Genomic DNA, 17,829 nt, shown 5'->3' on the forward strand with positions numbered 1-17,829 from the left:
TGTGGAGGGACAAAGCGGGCCCATCTCTGCCGTCGCTGTGACCTTGGGTCCCTGACAGATACAAAAGCGTCCGTGCAGGGCAGCATTCCTCAGAGCAGGTAAACAGAGCCTCCTCTAATCCCTCTGGGGGCCCTCAGTCTGCTGGAGCTCAACAACGGCTTTTACAAATGTTGACATTTGCAAACACGAACAGTCTGGCATTCTGGAAAACAAATCTCCCCCGTTTCTAAGAAAGTTCTGCAAATGGCAGCGCTCCGTTCTTCTTTACAGGCAACATTTGCTCCTCTGTGGCAGCGACCAGCAGAGTGATCAAAGACGTCTACGTGGTAAATTGGAGGGGGGAATACATTTTACAAGATCCTAAACATGGCAACACACCTTTACTACTGCCTCCTCCCTTACTGTCAATAAACTGAATCATACAGCTGAACCTTTCAAGACGGACCAACTAGACTTTGCAAATACACTCATGATAGATGGACGGACAAATGGCTAGATAGATAATACAGTAGATGGACAGAAATGAAGAGGATAGATACGTGATTATAAATGTTTTTACCAAAATAAAGAGATATGGCTGGATGGAGTAACAATGTATGACAATTAAAACTTTGATTTGAATCAATTAGTATTACTTCAGAGTTCTCATGACCTTTCCCGGTTGATGCGATCTATGAAGCACAAATGTTATTAAACTGCAGCACTGTTTTAACTCGCATCTAAACATCACAATCAAAAGGTTCAAGATTTTAATTATGTCTCAGATATACTGGTCTTCAATTTAGAAAGAAAAAGATTGAAGACGGCATGAAACCAACAAAAACCCTTGAAGGGTTGCCAGATTAATATGAGTGGTCGCAAGATAATAAGGGGGACAGAAAAGAAGGAAAACAGTTCTACAACACAAGATGTAGATTGTTTTTTCCGACTTTCCTTCCTTTGTACAACACTAGATAAGGTCCTGAAGAAGCAAAACAAATACTCAATCTGAGAAGTTTAATCACTCTTAGGTTGAACTGCTCATAACTAAAAATATATTGAACAGTCGAGGGATCACAAGCCGATCACCGGCCGAAAACAAATTAAGAACCACTGCTTTAGATGACACCCATTGGTGGGTTTGATCTGAAAGGAAGTAGCTTTGGACTCAGTTGCAAAACACTCACAATAAAAACAAACTCAAATCCATTGCTGTGTATATCAAAACCTTTATTTTTCTCAAGTGTCTAGTATCAAATTTAACACATTCCATCTCTTTAAGAAGTATTCACTTTCTTTTAAAAAACATTAAATTTCTTTAGAAAACATAATTTACAGCATCAGAACAGGATTTGATTTCCGAACACAAAACATGATTACTTCATGTTATACATCAAGTTGTGAACAAACATGACAGGATGGATTGTCAACAGTTTCAAGGTTGGATTTTCAGTCATTATTTGATGCACCATACTGTTCGGGATGAGGAAACCACTGTAGTGTCTTTTTTTTCAAAATCCAACCAAACAATGCATGTCAAGGAGTCGGGATGACCTTTGGTGCAGTGAAAGCCATAAAGCGGCTTTAGAGTTACGTGTCTGCTCTGTGAACCCGGCTGTCGTCACAGAGATGGAAACCTCCATCCACTGGGCTAACAAACAATGGTAATCCAGGTAGGCCACCCTGCTTGATACAGAAGTTCATTCAACAACAGCAGCATCAAGGAAATGATGAGCAAATATATGCAAGTTGGAAGAAGAGCCGATGGCAGGAAAAGCAGCAATGGAAGGAAATGCGGCGGGCCAAATGAATGCGGCAATATCTATTTAGTGAGGGAAGTAAGCTCAAGTGAAATCTTCACTCCAAGGCCGGACACTGCATGGCTGAAAAGGAACCTAAAGTGTTAAGTGAAGGCAGGAAAAGTGACATAGTATCATGGCTAAAGCTGGTCAATGGCTCCTCTCACTGGGACGCTGTTGAAAAATGATTAATACTAAAGGTCATTCTGTTATAGTGATGTGCCCTACAGTGCCCTCCAAAACAAAACCTCAAACAGCCCAGATGTGTTTCAACCAGGAGCACCACAAGTGTCGGACCATGCCAAAGGTTTTGAATGCTTTTGTTCAACCTGTTTGCGCCTCTCATGTAATCAATACTTCTAAGAGTTTTGCATCAATGGTTTCATTAAAGTCACAATCTTAAAAGGTCTTATTGATAACATTTTCATGTAGACGAATATTTTTTGATGATTGTGAATTAATCATTTAAAACATTTTTGACGGGTCCAAAATGAATGTTTTTGTTTATTTCTGTGGAAGATATCTGGCGTTTGGTTCCCACTTCTAACAAGGCTTGTGAGCCAATAGTAAAACGACGTTGGTATCACGTGGTATCTCGGCCATCAGGGTTTTGATGGTAAGTGTGTCTGGCAACGACTTGTTGTGAAGAGAATGCAATGTAACGGGTGAGGGAGAATGCGACATCTAGTGGTCGAATGTTATCAATAGCACCTTTAAGCAAATGATTTCATCAAATATAAATACAAGGCAAAATAAAAGAAAACTGTGGGTCATTTGACAACACTTAAAGCTGCTTTCTGCTGGTATAAAAAACTATCCATCTGGTGTATCGTTAACTTAAATAAATACGGTGCAACTATTACTTGAACCAAACAAAGACAAAAACTGGAGATGTACTGTATCTTCTTGGTTGTTTAGCACAACTTGAGGAGAATTAGATTAAAAAAGCTGATTAAAACCTTTCAGTTTGGTGATGTGTTGTAAACAACATGCAGCAAATGAATTATTTTTCATACCAGCAGGATAGAAAAGCCTTTGAGAAATCAAAACAGTAGCAAGTGTTTTCAAATGACCTGCTGGGTTTAATTTATTACATTAGAGGGACAAACTATAAACCACCCAACTCAAATATCAGATGTTGGAGCTTTGCATAAGCACCTGAATGCATCAACAAGGAACCAATAACATGAACTACCTTATCATGCAACAATAACTTTGACAGAATGTAAAGCCAATTAATAGTCGAATGTGATGGATTGCCAATTTTAAGCAAGTTGATTTTCACACAGCGCTTGCATGAACTAAAACCAACAGCTGCCTTTAAGTTGGGAAAAGCTGTAGCTATAATTTATAAATCATAACCCATTTATAACCCAATTTGTCGATTTGCTAAAACATGCTAAACCCTTGGTATGGTCCTTTGCTTTTGGGGTCTAGCAACCACACTGATGACAGCTTGTGAGACAGCTCTGTTGGCATGAATGCGACCTGAAGAGAAAGAAAAAATTTAATTATTTCAGCCTGTCTGCAAAATCTCAGCACCCTGGATCATCAAATGGACCTGTTGAAAAAAAAGTTGTGAGTTAGTGTTATGTAAAACCTAACCCAGCTAGTGTAACCATTCTGATGCTAGCAGCCATAATGAAGGCTTATGCAAGCATAAGAAAGACCCATAGACACAAATGAGCCTTTCTTAATAAAATATTAAATACCCTACTGCAACCACATGAGGTGATGTGATTGGAAAAACAAGCTAGTTAAATAGCCTGCTGTAAATCAGAGCCCCATTTTCCTCAAGGAAATTACTATAAGATATAGAACACAATGTCTATAAGTTCAAGGTACATATATGTACGAAACTCTTAAAATTAAGGTACAAAAAAGATTCAATATGAATCTGCTGTCATTACAAGACCAGATGTCTTGTAGCAATATAACTATCACTGGCATTGCCGGTACTCTTTCAAATCCACAGGATTTACCATAGCACTAAAAATCAAGTGTAACCCACAACATGAAAGACATTAAATACACATTGTTAGGGAACAAAAACCTCTACATCAGTTCAACTCAAAACAAAAAGGAATAAAAACATAAAGAAGACAGTTTAGAACAACTGTACAACATACAAAAAAAGACTTAGAACCGTGGAACCTCAAGTTTCACAAGAAGAAGGAGTTATTTTCAAACACCCCATTTGTCCCAACACTTTGGATACTTCAAGCATGTTGAGAATTAAGTGACCTTTACTGGCAAGAATCACGAATGTGCAGCTTATTTTAAAACTTTTTGTGGAGTTTGACTTACTTCAAGTAATTTAAGGGAAATACCACTAAATTTATGAATTTGATTCACACATGCAGACAAGGACAGAGGCCAATACGTAGTTGTGAACATGAACAACTCTTTCCCAAGTCTTAAAACCAGAGAACCAAGAACGTAATCTGTGATGTCATCCAGATGCACAGCCAGGAGTTGATTTACTAACAGTAAATAATAGACCCTCAAAATTATCTTTGTTTCAGTCAAATCCAGTGAAATAGTTTAAAAGTCTTTGCCTATTGCGTTACCTCTAGCACGTCAGGGCTATAGGGAGCTGAACATTAGTATGACATCACAGTTAAAGGGGCAGGACAGATTCTTGTGTTTTCGGCTATGAAGCAAATCATTTCAATGCCAAAATTCAGTGGCATTCCCCTAAATCTATATGACGTTGTATTTCTTGCCATACAAGGTGTTTAAAAAGTGTTTTTAAAGTATATGCGATATGTTGCACGTTGAATACCCAGGAACTTACAGAATACGTAAAGTATAAATTAATAAATTGCAGCAAAAATAAGAAAGATTATTCATCGTAAAAGGCACCAGACAGATGGACATCACACACATCTTTGGGCTAAAGTTTAACCGGCTTCACATACCTGCATGTTCACGGTATATTGGCCATGTTTTTATTTTCCCTTAAACTTTTTGTCAAATGTTTTATAAACAGAAATGTGGTCCAGTCATTCTTCATTTTGGCTCTAAATTAGAAACAAAACACTAGTAAAATGATTTATGTCTGGACACATCAGCATATCTTTACATATAAAAATGTTTTAACTTGATACAACAAAAAAAAAATTCAACAGGATGAATATTGAGAGAAAGTTCTGGTCTACGTATGTACATGATCACTACATAGATAATGGTTGCCCCCTCGGCTTCCTTTGTCACATTCCTGTGAATAATGTACATTAGAGTCACTTCTGGACTTCAATTATTAGTTACCATGCGTAACAACGTCTTAATATTTAAAATAACTGTTTTTGTTTAACTTTAAACCCGGGATAGACAAAACAAATGTTGTGTGATGAAGGGAAAAAAATCATGGAATTATGGAAAAAGTAAATGAGCCTTCGTTGCTTTATTTAGTCTAATAACGATGTGTCATAAAATCAAACTGAGAGCCAGACACGGAAATTAAATATTTAGAAAATTGAAGGATTTCAGTGACGTAGTAGCATTCCCCAAACAAGGGCACATGCTCAAATAAAATTAAAATATATCAGAGATTGTACTTAGAAATTCTCATGAAGAAATTTAACTTTATGTACGATCAATGTGATTTAGGATGTCTTTATTATATTAAGGGGGATTCAATTTAAGGGGCAAAGTAATACAGTGAATTACTTTTCTGCTCTACGGCCAGACATCTATGTTATCAGCTCAGTGTGAAGGCAAACCGTTCAAATTTCCATTCCAGATACAACACGCAGCTCAATGATAAGGCACCAAATTATCAACTGATAGTCACGCAGATTCAATTATACCAGAACGGAGGAAGCCTAATGTATATCCTAGCAAAACATTCACAGAAATGTATCCTGACGTACCAAATATATGACGAATATTAAATCTCCCAAACAATATACAATTGTAAAAAAACAACTCAAAAAAACATCTTACATACTCATTCCCTAAAAGTACACTCAGCAGATTATAAACCTAAATCTTACTACTCCATAATCAGACATACAACTAAAATATGCATCCAAAATGCAATGAAGGTTATTCCAAAAGGGATTCCAGGTAACAGTTAAAATATCTAACAATATTTAGAACAAGGACAACAACGCCGAATGACCGAACTGACTAACCCGAACTAGAGATGGTCTGAACAATCTGTCCCAGAAGCTGCACTCAAAACTGAAAAGCACCACAAAATATACACAAGAGTCACAACATTTACACTTCCTAAAACTATTGGGAATTTAGAAAAAAACGTTTTACATCCGATGCCAATTTGGTCACAGTAGTCACTGCTACGTGTCAAATGTTAAACCTCTGTGCCTGTATACAAGTTCTCCACTAGATCGTGCCATTCACCCAAAAACAGCTAGGAGACTCATCTCTACCTGAAAGTTTGGAAGAACATGAAGCACCATTACTGATGAAATACTGCCATCTACAGGGGGGGAGAAACACTGCTATGTGAAGAGGCTGGCCTCAGTCTGCCACAACCATTTCCTGCACCGAACCAAACGGCGAGCTGCAAACTAATAAACTATGAAGTGGTCATATCAGAATTACTCTACAAGGTTTAGGTGTTTGTTTTAATAATTAACCTAATTTAGGAGGGGAGCAACCATTATCCCATGATAAGTTCTACTTAGTGTCCGTGTAAGATGCACAAAACATCACAAACTACGTCAAAGTAGGATTAACTGTCCAGTGTCTCTCCAGTGCCATTTTACAACAATGGACAATTGGTAAAGTCAAAAAAAAAAGGCATGCTCGCAGCTAATGTTCACTGTTCCAAGTTGTTGAGGAGATGAATGACGCTTCTGTGCAGAGATGTCGACTGTGTGTGACCCCCAAAGCGCTGAGGAAGTATTCCTATGCCAGGTTGGAGCTGTGCACGAGAGAGGCTCCCACGTTGGGAGAAGGTGACTCCTTGTAACGGGACTCCCTGGCTCTATTGCGCTCCTCATCCATCAACCAGCGTCACATCAATGTGGGACAAATCAATCATGTGCCTGTGTAGTAATTGTGATAAGGTTTGAGCCATCGTCTCAGGGGCAAAGATACCAATAAACACTTATGTCGTACAATATGTACAGCAGCTAAATAGAGAGGCAAAGTCCCGCCCCTTACGGTGGACCACCATGGGACCTTATTTTATAAAGAATATTAAGTATATAAGCATATTGTGTGAGATGAGAGATGTAGTTCACTGAACTGTTTCACACAAAACTAAATGCTACGACAAAACCTACAACAAACTGAGACTTTGACTCGCAAAATTATGTTTTAAATTGACAAACATCATATGTGTGATTCATGGCGCAATTCAAACGGGATCAAAAAAAATATTTGTCTCTCTCCGTTAACTACGTATATATATTTTTTTATCCGAAATAACGTCCCATGGCGGGACTTCGCCCCTTCTATTCCATGACCATCACGTTGGCAAAATTTAAAGGCTACCAACTACAGTATGTAACTGTTTAAATGGTATCTCTATAAAGATGATGAAAAGAGGGAATATTGATTACCTATGGAAGCTCATTTGAAAATTTTCTGCATGTTGGGGACTGGAAAATGTGGCGATTGCTTTCCTCTGCTGGGGCATCATTTTGAACATCTGCAATAAACCGAAATAGTGAAATACAATTAGGCCTTTCTCACAGCAGACCTTTTGACTTGTCATAGTAGGAAAAAATCCCAAGTGTAACTAATAACACTAACGATGGCTCTGTTTCAGTGAAGCATGCACAATAGCCATCATTAATTAATTTCATTATTTACACCTGTGTTTTTCCTGCTGTGACAAGCCAAAATATCTTCAGTGAAAATTAGATTCTCTCCTTATCCACAAGAGGGAGTGGGGGTGGTGTAGGGAAATTGATCTATTCATTCACTTTCTCTACCTACCTAATCACTACGACAGAGGGCGCTATGGGATCACACTACGAACATTTCATTACTGCCTCTCTGGTGGGTGCAAGTACATATCTACGTTTTAAGTTTCCATCACGAGGTTACACTTTACACAAACTGGATGCTTTACAAGCACATTAAGTAATACGAAAGGTACTTTAATACATTAAAGTATGAAACTTTGTACCTACCTCTATGGGGCCGATGGACCGGAGAAGATTCTGCAGTTGAACGTCAGTTGTGGATGAGGAGAGGCCCTCAATGGACACAGTGCAGCGTTCGCTCTCTGTTTCTCTTTGGCTCTGTCTGGTGGCCATCGGACGACCTCGACCCGTCTGACCAACCCCTCTACCTCGGCCCCGGCCCGACACGACAACCTGCACCGACGGCAGGTGTGAGAAAAATTGCCCACATGTGGTAAAAAAAAATTCGGGGAAGGGTTGGGAGAAAAGGCGGCGGGCGGAAACACAAGACTGAAGCTCTCACTGCTTACACAGGCATGTTGATGTTTTAATCTCGCATTCAACCATGTGGAGAGGAGCTATACTGCTTCTCAGCACATTTAAAAAAACGCTATGTTTTCCTCTCGCTCCTCTCAGACACGCCAAGCTTTCACACGATTGACTTATCATATTTCTACATAGAACATCAACGTCAGAACATGATGCATGTGGCATGGCATATCTTCATTTGAGCTTGAGAGTGAGAGGTATGTTTCTTCAGCTGCAGAGGAAGAGGAAGAGGAGGAGGAGGAGGGAGAGACCCCGAAAAGAGAAGAGAGGAGGTAGAGGGAATATGTGTGTGTGTTGGGGGCGGGGGAGCCTAAGACAGAGGAGCCATGCAAGCGTTATGGTGACTGCCTTACCCTGTCAGCGTCAGTGAGTATGGTAACTGTGACAGCAGCCTGGTGGTGACAGGCGTGCAGAGAGGCCAGGGGACCTTGTGTAGCCCCCCGTGTTACACTGCTTTCAGCTTGTCAATACTGCTGCACCTGGCATACTGTCCTGTCTTATTACCACTACTGCTCGATTGGTATGTCTACTGAATGCCAGGGTAGCAGCATAGGACAACTTTACAGGAGACATTTCAGCTCCTTTTATTTTAGAACTGCCATTACCCCAAAGTCTGCACTATTAATATACTGTGTATATATATTTTAGGTGAAATGGTGGCTGGTGTCCAAAGCATAGATAAAGGCTGCGTGTGTTCATTTATGACATACCCTGTTTTGCTGTGGGTTGCCCACGACCCCTCGGCCAGCCGGTGGTGTTGCGCCTGGTCCCTGTTGCTGCTGCTGCCCCGTCATGGTAACCTTCCTCTGCACAGCCTCGTTGGGCGGGGTTGCCGGCCAGGTGCCTTGTTGCGGCACTGGGCTGCCGGCTGCCACTGGCCCCTTTCCACTCTGCATAGGGATGATGGACAACAACACTAATTTAGAACACAAAATTCCTTTAACTCCATTCATCTGCAGGCATCACAATCCTATTCACAATACCGATCAACCAATATGTTTGTTTTTTTCCAGAGCCGATACCCATTATTAGTAATCAAGGAAAAAATCTTAGAATCAAAATCGAGAATAACACAAACTCCAACACAAAACTTAGTTTAAATGCCTGTAAGCATGTTTCATTAATTTAAAATTCTGTGGTTTATCAGTGAAGTAGAAGATTGTGACGTTTATTGCAACTTCAGCAATATCTGCTGTCTTAGGCTGCATTCACTCCACATCTGGCAGTGTGGCGAAAACGCAAGTCCTCCCAATTCGTTTGGAATAGGGATAGTGCGTTTGGGCTGCTGCAGGGGGTGCCAGGAAAAATGCAGCGCCATGCGGCGGAAAACTAGAAACAGAATCAAGTTTTGGAAAAACGCAACCCAACGTCACGCTGTGGTGGCCAATCACGAAAACTGGCGATCCAGAGCTGTACAACCCAGCCATGCGGGAACAAAAGACAGTAATTGTCGTGCAGATGCAGTGACTGTCCCCACCGCCGCACAACCCTGCGGAAAATCGTCGCAACGCCTGATCTGGTGTGAATGCTCCGCTCGCTCACCAGAGCAGCTTTGACCGTCAGACGAACAGTATCCTTCAGTGGTGGTGATGGGCTATTACCCGTGACGTGTAACCAATCAGATAGTGCTGTGGGCGGGACATTAAGTGAGACTACAAAGTGGGGACTACAGTCATCCGGCTGTATCCGAGACAAAGTAGCACATTTTTTAATTAATTAATTTTATCGGCAACGAGATTAAAAAAGTAACAATTCCCATAATCGTAAAAATGTTGAATATCGCAGCTGATAACTGGTCGATCCTTAATTCACATTTAGCATTTAGGCAAAGTGTTTATGAACAACAGGGAAAAAACCAAGGCCATATCTCCAAAAGCAAAAGGGAAAAAAGTGCCAGCATTGGCGCTGGATCCCTATCAGACATGCTGTGGGGAATAAAGATCAACCAAACAAGGTGATGGTCTCATTATCAAATAAAGTCACAGCTCAACTCTGTTGACATGCGGGGAAGAATTGAAGGTCGTCTCTTCCCCGACTCTGCGGAGAGATGTGACAGATCAATACAGGCGAAGAAAAGAGGCGATATCTCTGACCTGTCCCCAGTTGAGAGTAAATGGATTAATCCCTCCTATAGAAATCACAGCTCCTGATTGCACCCATCAAATGCTAAGCTGCATTACACTGGAACGACAGCAGCTCGATGTGTACCCCATCCCCCTTACACCCCTCTCCTCCCCGGCTTTTGTGTCTTGCGCTGCTTTGTATTATCCCTGATGAAAATATAATTTGCCTCTTATCTGTGTGCCTAAGCCATACAAATCCAAATCCTCAAAAGTGGCAACTTTCTTACACAGGTATTATGTTGCCCCCCCTCCCCGTTCAACCAAAAAAGATTAATTACAAGGGTCTTGGATTGGCATTCTTTTGTTGCCTCGCACCTGAGAGATGGGTTGATGGGAAAAAGCAACCGAGGGATGACAGAGGAAGAGAGAGAGCAAGAAAAAAAGAGAAGGGAGGAGATAACATTGTCAAGAGCCCGCTGATGACAGCAGAACAATGTGGAAGAGGGAGCATCTAGACAATCTTCTTTTCACTACGGCCTTAGCTGTTTCTTTCTGTTTCCATCTCTCCTTCTCCACCTCACATCCCACTCCTCTTTTTTCTCCAAGATGCGCTACATCAGATAGCTCTGCGCAGGTTTCCATTAACGCACTGACACCCAGTTATCTTCATCTGCAGCCAGCCTGCGATTTTGGCTCTGTGGCTTGATCCTCTGGGATGGAGTCGGAAAGCGGCTTATTTCAAAATACTATCACATCCCACCAACACGTCTCATCAGTGACAAGTATGAATGTTTAACATGCATGCCTTTGTGGTTATTCAATAAAGATTAATGTGTAATTAAGGCTGCAGCAGTAACTTATCAAGCGAGTATAAAATAGCCGGCAGTGGTAATTCTGGACTTGTTGGTGTTACTGTCATTCTTGTTTTACCCTCTATCTTTGAAAGAATACTCTTCTGCCCTTAAAAGAGGATATCAACCTTTAAGAGCAGTGATGAAGTGTCCCCAACTCTACAGATAAATGTCATACTGCTCTCTTTAATGCCTTTCTGTGTTCTAAAGGTAAGATGTGCGTTGTGTCTTAAATACCAGTTCCCAAAGCTTAAGAGAGGAAACTCTTAACAGATCAATTTTACCAAAATGACACAGACATCACCTTGTCATTCCCATAGGTTAGATATCTTTTGGATTACAAAATAGACAGTGTGAAGCCAATCAGTGGCATTTCACTTCAAAACTGTCGTTTCCCTCGTGGGTGAAATCTGTTGAAGAGGATCAAATAAATGTCGGACCGAAACACAGAAGAAGGTGTTGGATAAAAAATTAAATGCTCACCGCTCCTGAAAGTTTGACGACTCTGACTTTCTGTGGCACCTGCTGGCCTTCGAAACCAGAATTCTTGGCTCGCTGCATCACAGTTCTTTTAGCCCCGGGTTTAGGTCCTTGAGTCGGAGCCGGAGCCTGGCCAGGGCCCACAGAGGGAGTCACAGGTATGATCTTTTGGGGGACCTGACTGGACTGGATCGGAGCACCAGGCCGGTTTAGGTTCTGCACAGCATTGTTCCTTTGCTGTTGTTGTTGCAGCTGCTGAATTTGTTGAGGCGGCCTCCATTGCTGGTCTGGAACAGGCCCAGGGGTCTGCTGCTGCTGGGAGCCACCTTTTACCATCTGCAGCCGTGTCTTAACATTGGGACGTGGGCTAGGGATCTGAGGACTGCCGTTGGGAGGGATGGGGGTGGCTTGATTAGGATTCCTTAATGATTGATTTAATGATTGTTGTGGTCTCTGAGGCAACTGTCTCTGCTGTTGTAGCTGCAGTTGTTGCTGCTGTCTTTGTTCCTGTTGTTGCTGCTGTAGTTGCGGAGGTGGTGGTTGTTGTTGTTGTTGTTGTTGTTGTTGATGTTGTAGCTGTTGTACAGGGTGGGGCATTTGCTGATTTTGTGGTGAGGGTTGAATGTGTGCAGGAACTGGGCCTTGGCTCGGAGACTGGGCGTTGAGCCTGTCCAGCAGCTCTTTCTTCCTGACGCCAGCCTGCATCTGCCGTCGCATCTCCTTTCTCTTCAGGATCTCCTCTCTCAGACGCTTCTGCTCCTCAATCTTCAGACGGTACTGCCGTGTCTCCTCATCCTCATCAGGGTTCTGTGGCACAAAACACAAACTGACAATATGACCACCTGTCTCCGCTTACTGGAAAGGGAGCTGTGAGCCACTGTGTCCTATTTGCACCATATTACTTGGCCTGACACTCAGATGTAATCAAAGGCAAAACCCCAAGAGAAAAATGCAATAGTATTGATCTGGTCTTTCCAATGGAATGAGACTGCTGTCATTAACAACCTTATGATTGGGCTTTTAATAAATGGGGGTCTTTCTCAGCACACTAATAAGCACGGCCAAGCTTACAATTTCTGAGTCACTGGAAATTTAGCAGGAAACAAATACTCATGGTTTACACCACCATTTCCGAAGGATATTAATAAAAAACTAAAGCTTTCAAAGTTAACTAATAGCGCGTTAACGCAAATTTGTTTTAACGCCACTAATTTCTTTAACACACATTTAGTGCAACTTTCAATTTTTAGGTTGTAGTGTTTTAAAGCAAGAGTGAAGATACTGGCATCATATGAAACTAGAAAACCTAAGGAATCCATTTGTACCAGCCATGTCATACTAGCTTGTCGGGAAGGAGGCTCAACAACGCTCCAAATTTACGCTAAATTTTGGCGAGGAAAAACTGGCATGGCCATTTTCAAGGTGTCCCTTGACCTCTGACCTCAAGATATATGAATGTAAATGGGTTCTATGGGTACCCACGAGTCTCCCCTTTACAGACATGCCCACTTTATGATAATCACATGCAGTTTGGGGCAAGTCATAGTCAAGTCAGCACACTGACACACTGACACACTGACGTTTGTTGCTGTGGGGCTGCAGTTTGCCATGTTATGATTTGAGCATATTTGTTATGCTAAATGCAGTACCTGTGAGGGCTTCTGGACAATATTTGTCATTGTTTTGTGTTGTTAATTGATTTCCAATAATAAATATATGCATACATTTGCATAAAGCAAGCACATTTGCCCACTCCCATGTTGATTAGAGCATCAAATACTTGACAAATCTCCCTTTAAGGTACATTTTGAACAGATACAAAATGTGCAATTAATTTGCAATTAATCGTGATTAAATATTTGAATCGATTGACAGCCCTATAAAAAAAAAATGAATAAACATTTATCTGAAATAATGTGTCCATTGTGCCATAATGACATGATACCATTCCTTTGTTTTGCTTTTTTTGTTAAATAGCTGACCTGTGGTGCCGTGCTGGACGGCGTGCTTGGGATTTCCTTGCGAACCACTGTCCTGCCTGCTCCTCCAGGCTGTGATTCGATCTTGGCAGCAACTTGGCCTCTTCCTCTGCCACCGTCAGGCACCAGCTGAGTGTTCTGCCCGGGACGCACCCCCTGTGTTGCCTTGGCAACAGGCCTAACGTTGGCGGCGGGGCGGTTACTGTTCATGTTTGTGTTGCCAGGTGCTACCGGGAGCTCCCGGAGGTTGCTGTTGCGCTGCTGCATTTGCTTAGAGATGGGTGTGTTCTAAAGAAAGGGCACAATACAAACATTTATGTTTTATTTACAATCAATCTGATCTTAATATATGCATTTAGTTATATTCATTATTCACACACTCTTTTTTTGTTTATTGAGGAGAGGTGCTGACAGTATACAGTAATTAGAATGACCCCATTTTACTGCCTTTCATCAGTTTGAGCAGAAAATAGATGAGCTGATATGTTAATCTCTCACCATCCTCTGCCTGTTGGACATGTTGCGCTGTTGGGGGTTCTGAGGGCGGGGAGTCATCTGCCTGGGGCTACCATGCGCCTGCTGTTGATGGAAGGGATTCTGGCCATGGTGCATCATGGGGCGAGGCTCATTGACATTTAGATGTTGCTGCTGATGATGGGGTATCTCCTGCCTATGATGTTGCTGCTGCTGGTGCATGGGCTGATGGGATTGTAAGGGCTCGTGATGTGGAATCTGGGAGACAGGAGGGCCGTGCATTAAGCCCTGAAATATCAGAGAATGAAGGGAAACATATAATGCTATATAATGATTACATATAATGTTAAATATTCATGTGATTTTTAACAGCAATTATTACTTCTTATGAACACTTATCTCAACATTAAATGAGGCAATTCCTGCCTATAATTAACCTCCAACTGGTATCCTCAAGTATCTACCTAGCAGTACAACAATAGTGATTCAATCACTAGAGGGAGCTCTTGTCTATGTCTCTTGACAAAAGAGGTGGCAGACAGACAGGAGTCTTTTTCCTTAACGCTTCAGTAGAAGTGAATATGATAACTAGTCTAGTTTATTCATGTGTACAGTACTTGTCTAGTCATTGCTCTTGCCACAGCTATTTTAATAATCTAAGCAAAGCTGACAAAAATTCATACATTCATGGCAGACAAAGCATGTGAATTGTTTGCCAGGCTCCTTTACAAGATTTGTTACAGGTAAGAGAGGATGCAACAAAAAAAAACATTATGATATTCAAATAAAATTACCATATTTAGTAAGCAAATTCAAGAAACAATATGGGAGGAACTACAGAGAAGCACAACATACATCTACTGGCTTAAATCACTTACTCTTAGTCGTACCTGCATCCCAAATTGGACTTGTGGAGGGGGGAAAAGGTTCCCCTGCTGGCCAAACGGCTGACGAGGGCCCATGAAAGGTCTGGGCTGGTTGGGGGGGCCACCTTGTTGATTCAAGCCGACCATCCCCTGATGACCTTGGTGGGGAGGGATGTTGGGTCTTGGGGGTTCTCTCGGAAAAAGTCCTAGCGGACCCTGGCCCGGCTGGTTGAAGGCTGGTCCTGGCGGGCCGAAGCCCATGTGGCCCTGGCCGGGCAGCTGCTGCTGCTGCTGCTGCTGCTGGTGGAGGTTGTTCATCAGAGGAGCTGGGCCCTGGTGATCAAACATGTGCTGCCCTGGAAACCGTGTTGACTCTGTGCGCTCTGTGTGCACACGAGGAAGACCAAACAAAAAACAACACAACAGAGATGTCAGTTTTTTGCCTTGCGAGCCAATTTCAATACATCAGTAACTCCCTCTCCAGATGTATAGTGTTATGGCAAGGGAAACGAAAACAGACAACTCTATCAAGGTGAAAGTGTACAACAAAGTGGGTCGTATTTAATTCTACATTGTGAATGAAAAATGGGAAATATAGATGTTTAATGCAGTTTCCAAAGCTCATTCAGATGTATATATATACACATGCATTTAACATGAGTGCTGCTGATGGAGCTGCACCAGAAAGCTAGCAGCGTACCCTGTAGGTATACTGCCAGAGGTGATGTCGAATAGGATTAAATATGCCAAGAGAGCTTTGTAACCCTTCGTCCAAGGTGGGTGTGGGACTCACCTCCCATAAAGAGGGGCTCTCTGTCTTGTGGGCCTTGAGGTGGCTGGTTCCTAAAGGGCTCCATGTGATGAGGGGGCCGCTGGGGCTGACCAAAATTACCAGACATGTGCTGCTGGAAGTCTCCCGGTCCCTGGGAAAACACAAAACTCATGAATTATAGGCCATACTGGGAACTCAATAATGACAAACAAATTAAACTAATGAAAAATGGGAATTTGTTGTGGAGTACTGCATCGGGCAGGGAGCGCTTGTAATTGAAAGGCTAGGGTCATTAAAAAGACGCAGAATCTTGAGTTGTAAACATCAATATGCATGCCAATATTAAAAGAAACCCTTCGGCCTGAATTTGTGAGCGAACCTGCATTAATGCTACTTGGGGCTTTGTTGATAAACCTTCTAAAAGCCCATCTCTAACAAGGAAAGGGTATTTCAGGAGGGGATAAGTGCCCTTACCTTTGTTTCAACCTCTACGTGTGTTCGACAGATTTCTACTCATTGCATGCGCATTACTCCCAATCTATCTTCCAAGGAAAACTAGATAACAACCCTTTAATCCCTCCTTGGAATTCGAATCCCCCTCATAACTGTCTCCTTTATTCTTTTAAACATCCATCTCTGTTGAAAAATTAACCTGCTATTCAACACGTGGCACTTCCACAAATGGGCTGCTTGCCTCCTCCAAGCCTATTGTAAATTACTTAAGATGCTATCAAGGCTTAATCCATCTTTATTCCACTGCTGCGTGGCGGTATTTAGAGAGGAGAGGTGTTAGAAAGCTAGAAGGCCAGAGTCCCAAAAACTTGCTTAACAGAAAGTTAATCAAAGGGGCTTACAAAGACAGGGGATCACAATGAGGGCGCAATCATACCGTTCTAAAAAGGTCAGACAGGCAGGTTTGCACAATGAGGACTCTGGTGTCCATATAATACCTCTCAAATAACGCCGCTCATCCTCTCGCTTTTAATCCTTGATAAACAGGCTGCGGGCTGCTCAATATGTAACTGATGCTAGGGGATAACCAAGACAAATATAATGGAGAGGGGCCAAATGTCAAAGTATTTAATAAAGAATGGAAATTTGGGTTTAAAGAGATGCTTTGTCTCTGGCTTTCATGTTAACTTCTTATAGCTAATACCAATATATGCTGTGGGCACTGAAGCATATTCTTTGTTTTTGGCATATGGTACTGTTCACAAGAGAGTTAAGGAGCTGTGACTGCGTCCAATTATCACCAAGGAAGAATTTAATTAGGGTTGCAACTAACAATTATTTTCATCGTCGAATAATATGTCGATTATTTTCTTGATTAATTGATTAGTTGTTTGGTCGATTAAAATGTATGTAGAAATAAAAATTTAGAAAATTGTTTCCCAAAGCCCAAGATGACATCCTCAATTGTCGTATTTTGTAGCCAACTAGAATTTATTCAGTTTACTGTCATAGAGGAGTAAAGAAACCAGAAAATATTCACATTTAAGAAGCTGGAATCAGAGAATTGTGACTTGTTTTTTCTTTAAAAAATTACTCAAACCGACAGCTTCATCCCGCAGGCCATAAGACTGCTGAACTCTTGAGCTACTGAGCTCATCATTTTACCTTTATATACTTTTACTTTACATACTGTTATACAAACTGTTATACCTCTGTGTATATACTGTATATACACACATTTACTACTTCTCTATACATACTACCTACCACTACTACTACCATTCCTGTTTACACCTCTGTGTACATATATTACATCATATACATACTACACCCTGTTTACATTCAGTTTTCCCATCTGAAATACTGTCTTCAACAAAATTACAAATTTACATTACTATTTTATATTTACTTATGTTTATATTTAAGCCCTATATTTTAACTGCACTATTTTATGCCTAAATTTACCATTTTGCTGTTACTTGTGTGATTCGGCCTTTTATATATACATATTTTATGAGCATTGTTGAAGGAATCTGAGACCAAAGATTTTCATTGCCAATGACTGCTTTGTTGGAATTGACAAATGACAAATAAAGAATCTTGAAATCGATTATCAAAATAGCTGATGATTAATTTAATAGTTGACAACTAATTGGTTAATCGTTGCATCTCTAAATTTG

The 17,829-nt window shown here is 41.3% G+C and overlaps 1 protein-coding gene across 7 annotated transcripts in view; it reads right to left on the bottom strand.

Moving 5' to 3' along the window:
• Positions 1–1,188: 1,188 nt before the first annotated feature.
• The window catches only part of rbm33a (RNA binding motif protein 33a), a 31,602-nt gene continuing 14,961 nt past the window's right edge, over positions 1,189–17,829 (bottom strand). For 3 of the 7 annotated variants that reach the window (XM_037757378.1, XM_037757379.1, XM_037757384.1), the window contains 9 exons: positions 15,719–15,848; positions 14,938–15,308; positions 14,084–14,347; positions 13,589–13,873; positions 11,610–12,413; positions 8,923–9,102; positions 7,892–8,077; positions 7,316–7,404; positions 1,189–6,796 (listed from right to left, as the gene is read on the bottom strand). In XM_037757378.1, the coding sequence (XP_037613306.1) occupies positions 6,748–6,796; positions 7,316–7,404; positions 7,892–8,077; positions 8,923–9,102; positions 11,610–12,413; positions 13,589–13,873; positions 14,084–14,347; positions 14,938–15,308; positions 15,719–15,848 (2,358 nt within the window). In that variant the 3' untranslated portion in view covers positions 1,189–6,747. The remainder of the gene's footprint in view (positions 6,797–7,315; positions 7,405–7,891; positions 8,078–8,922; positions 9,103–11,609; positions 12,414–13,588; positions 13,874–14,083; positions 14,348–14,937; positions 15,309–15,718; positions 15,849–17,829) is intronic. The other 4 variants (XM_037757382.1, XM_037757380.1, XM_037757381.1 and 1 more) reach the window with 4 other exon arrangements.

This window comes from Sebastes umbrosus, chromosome 21 (genome assembly GCF_015220745.1).
Source record: "Sebastes umbrosus isolate fSebUmb1 chromosome 21, fSebUmb1.pri, whole genome shotgun sequence".
Classification (NCBI taxonomy): domain Eukaryota; kingdom Metazoa; phylum Chordata; class Actinopteri; order Perciformes; family Sebastidae; genus Sebastes; species Sebastes umbrosus.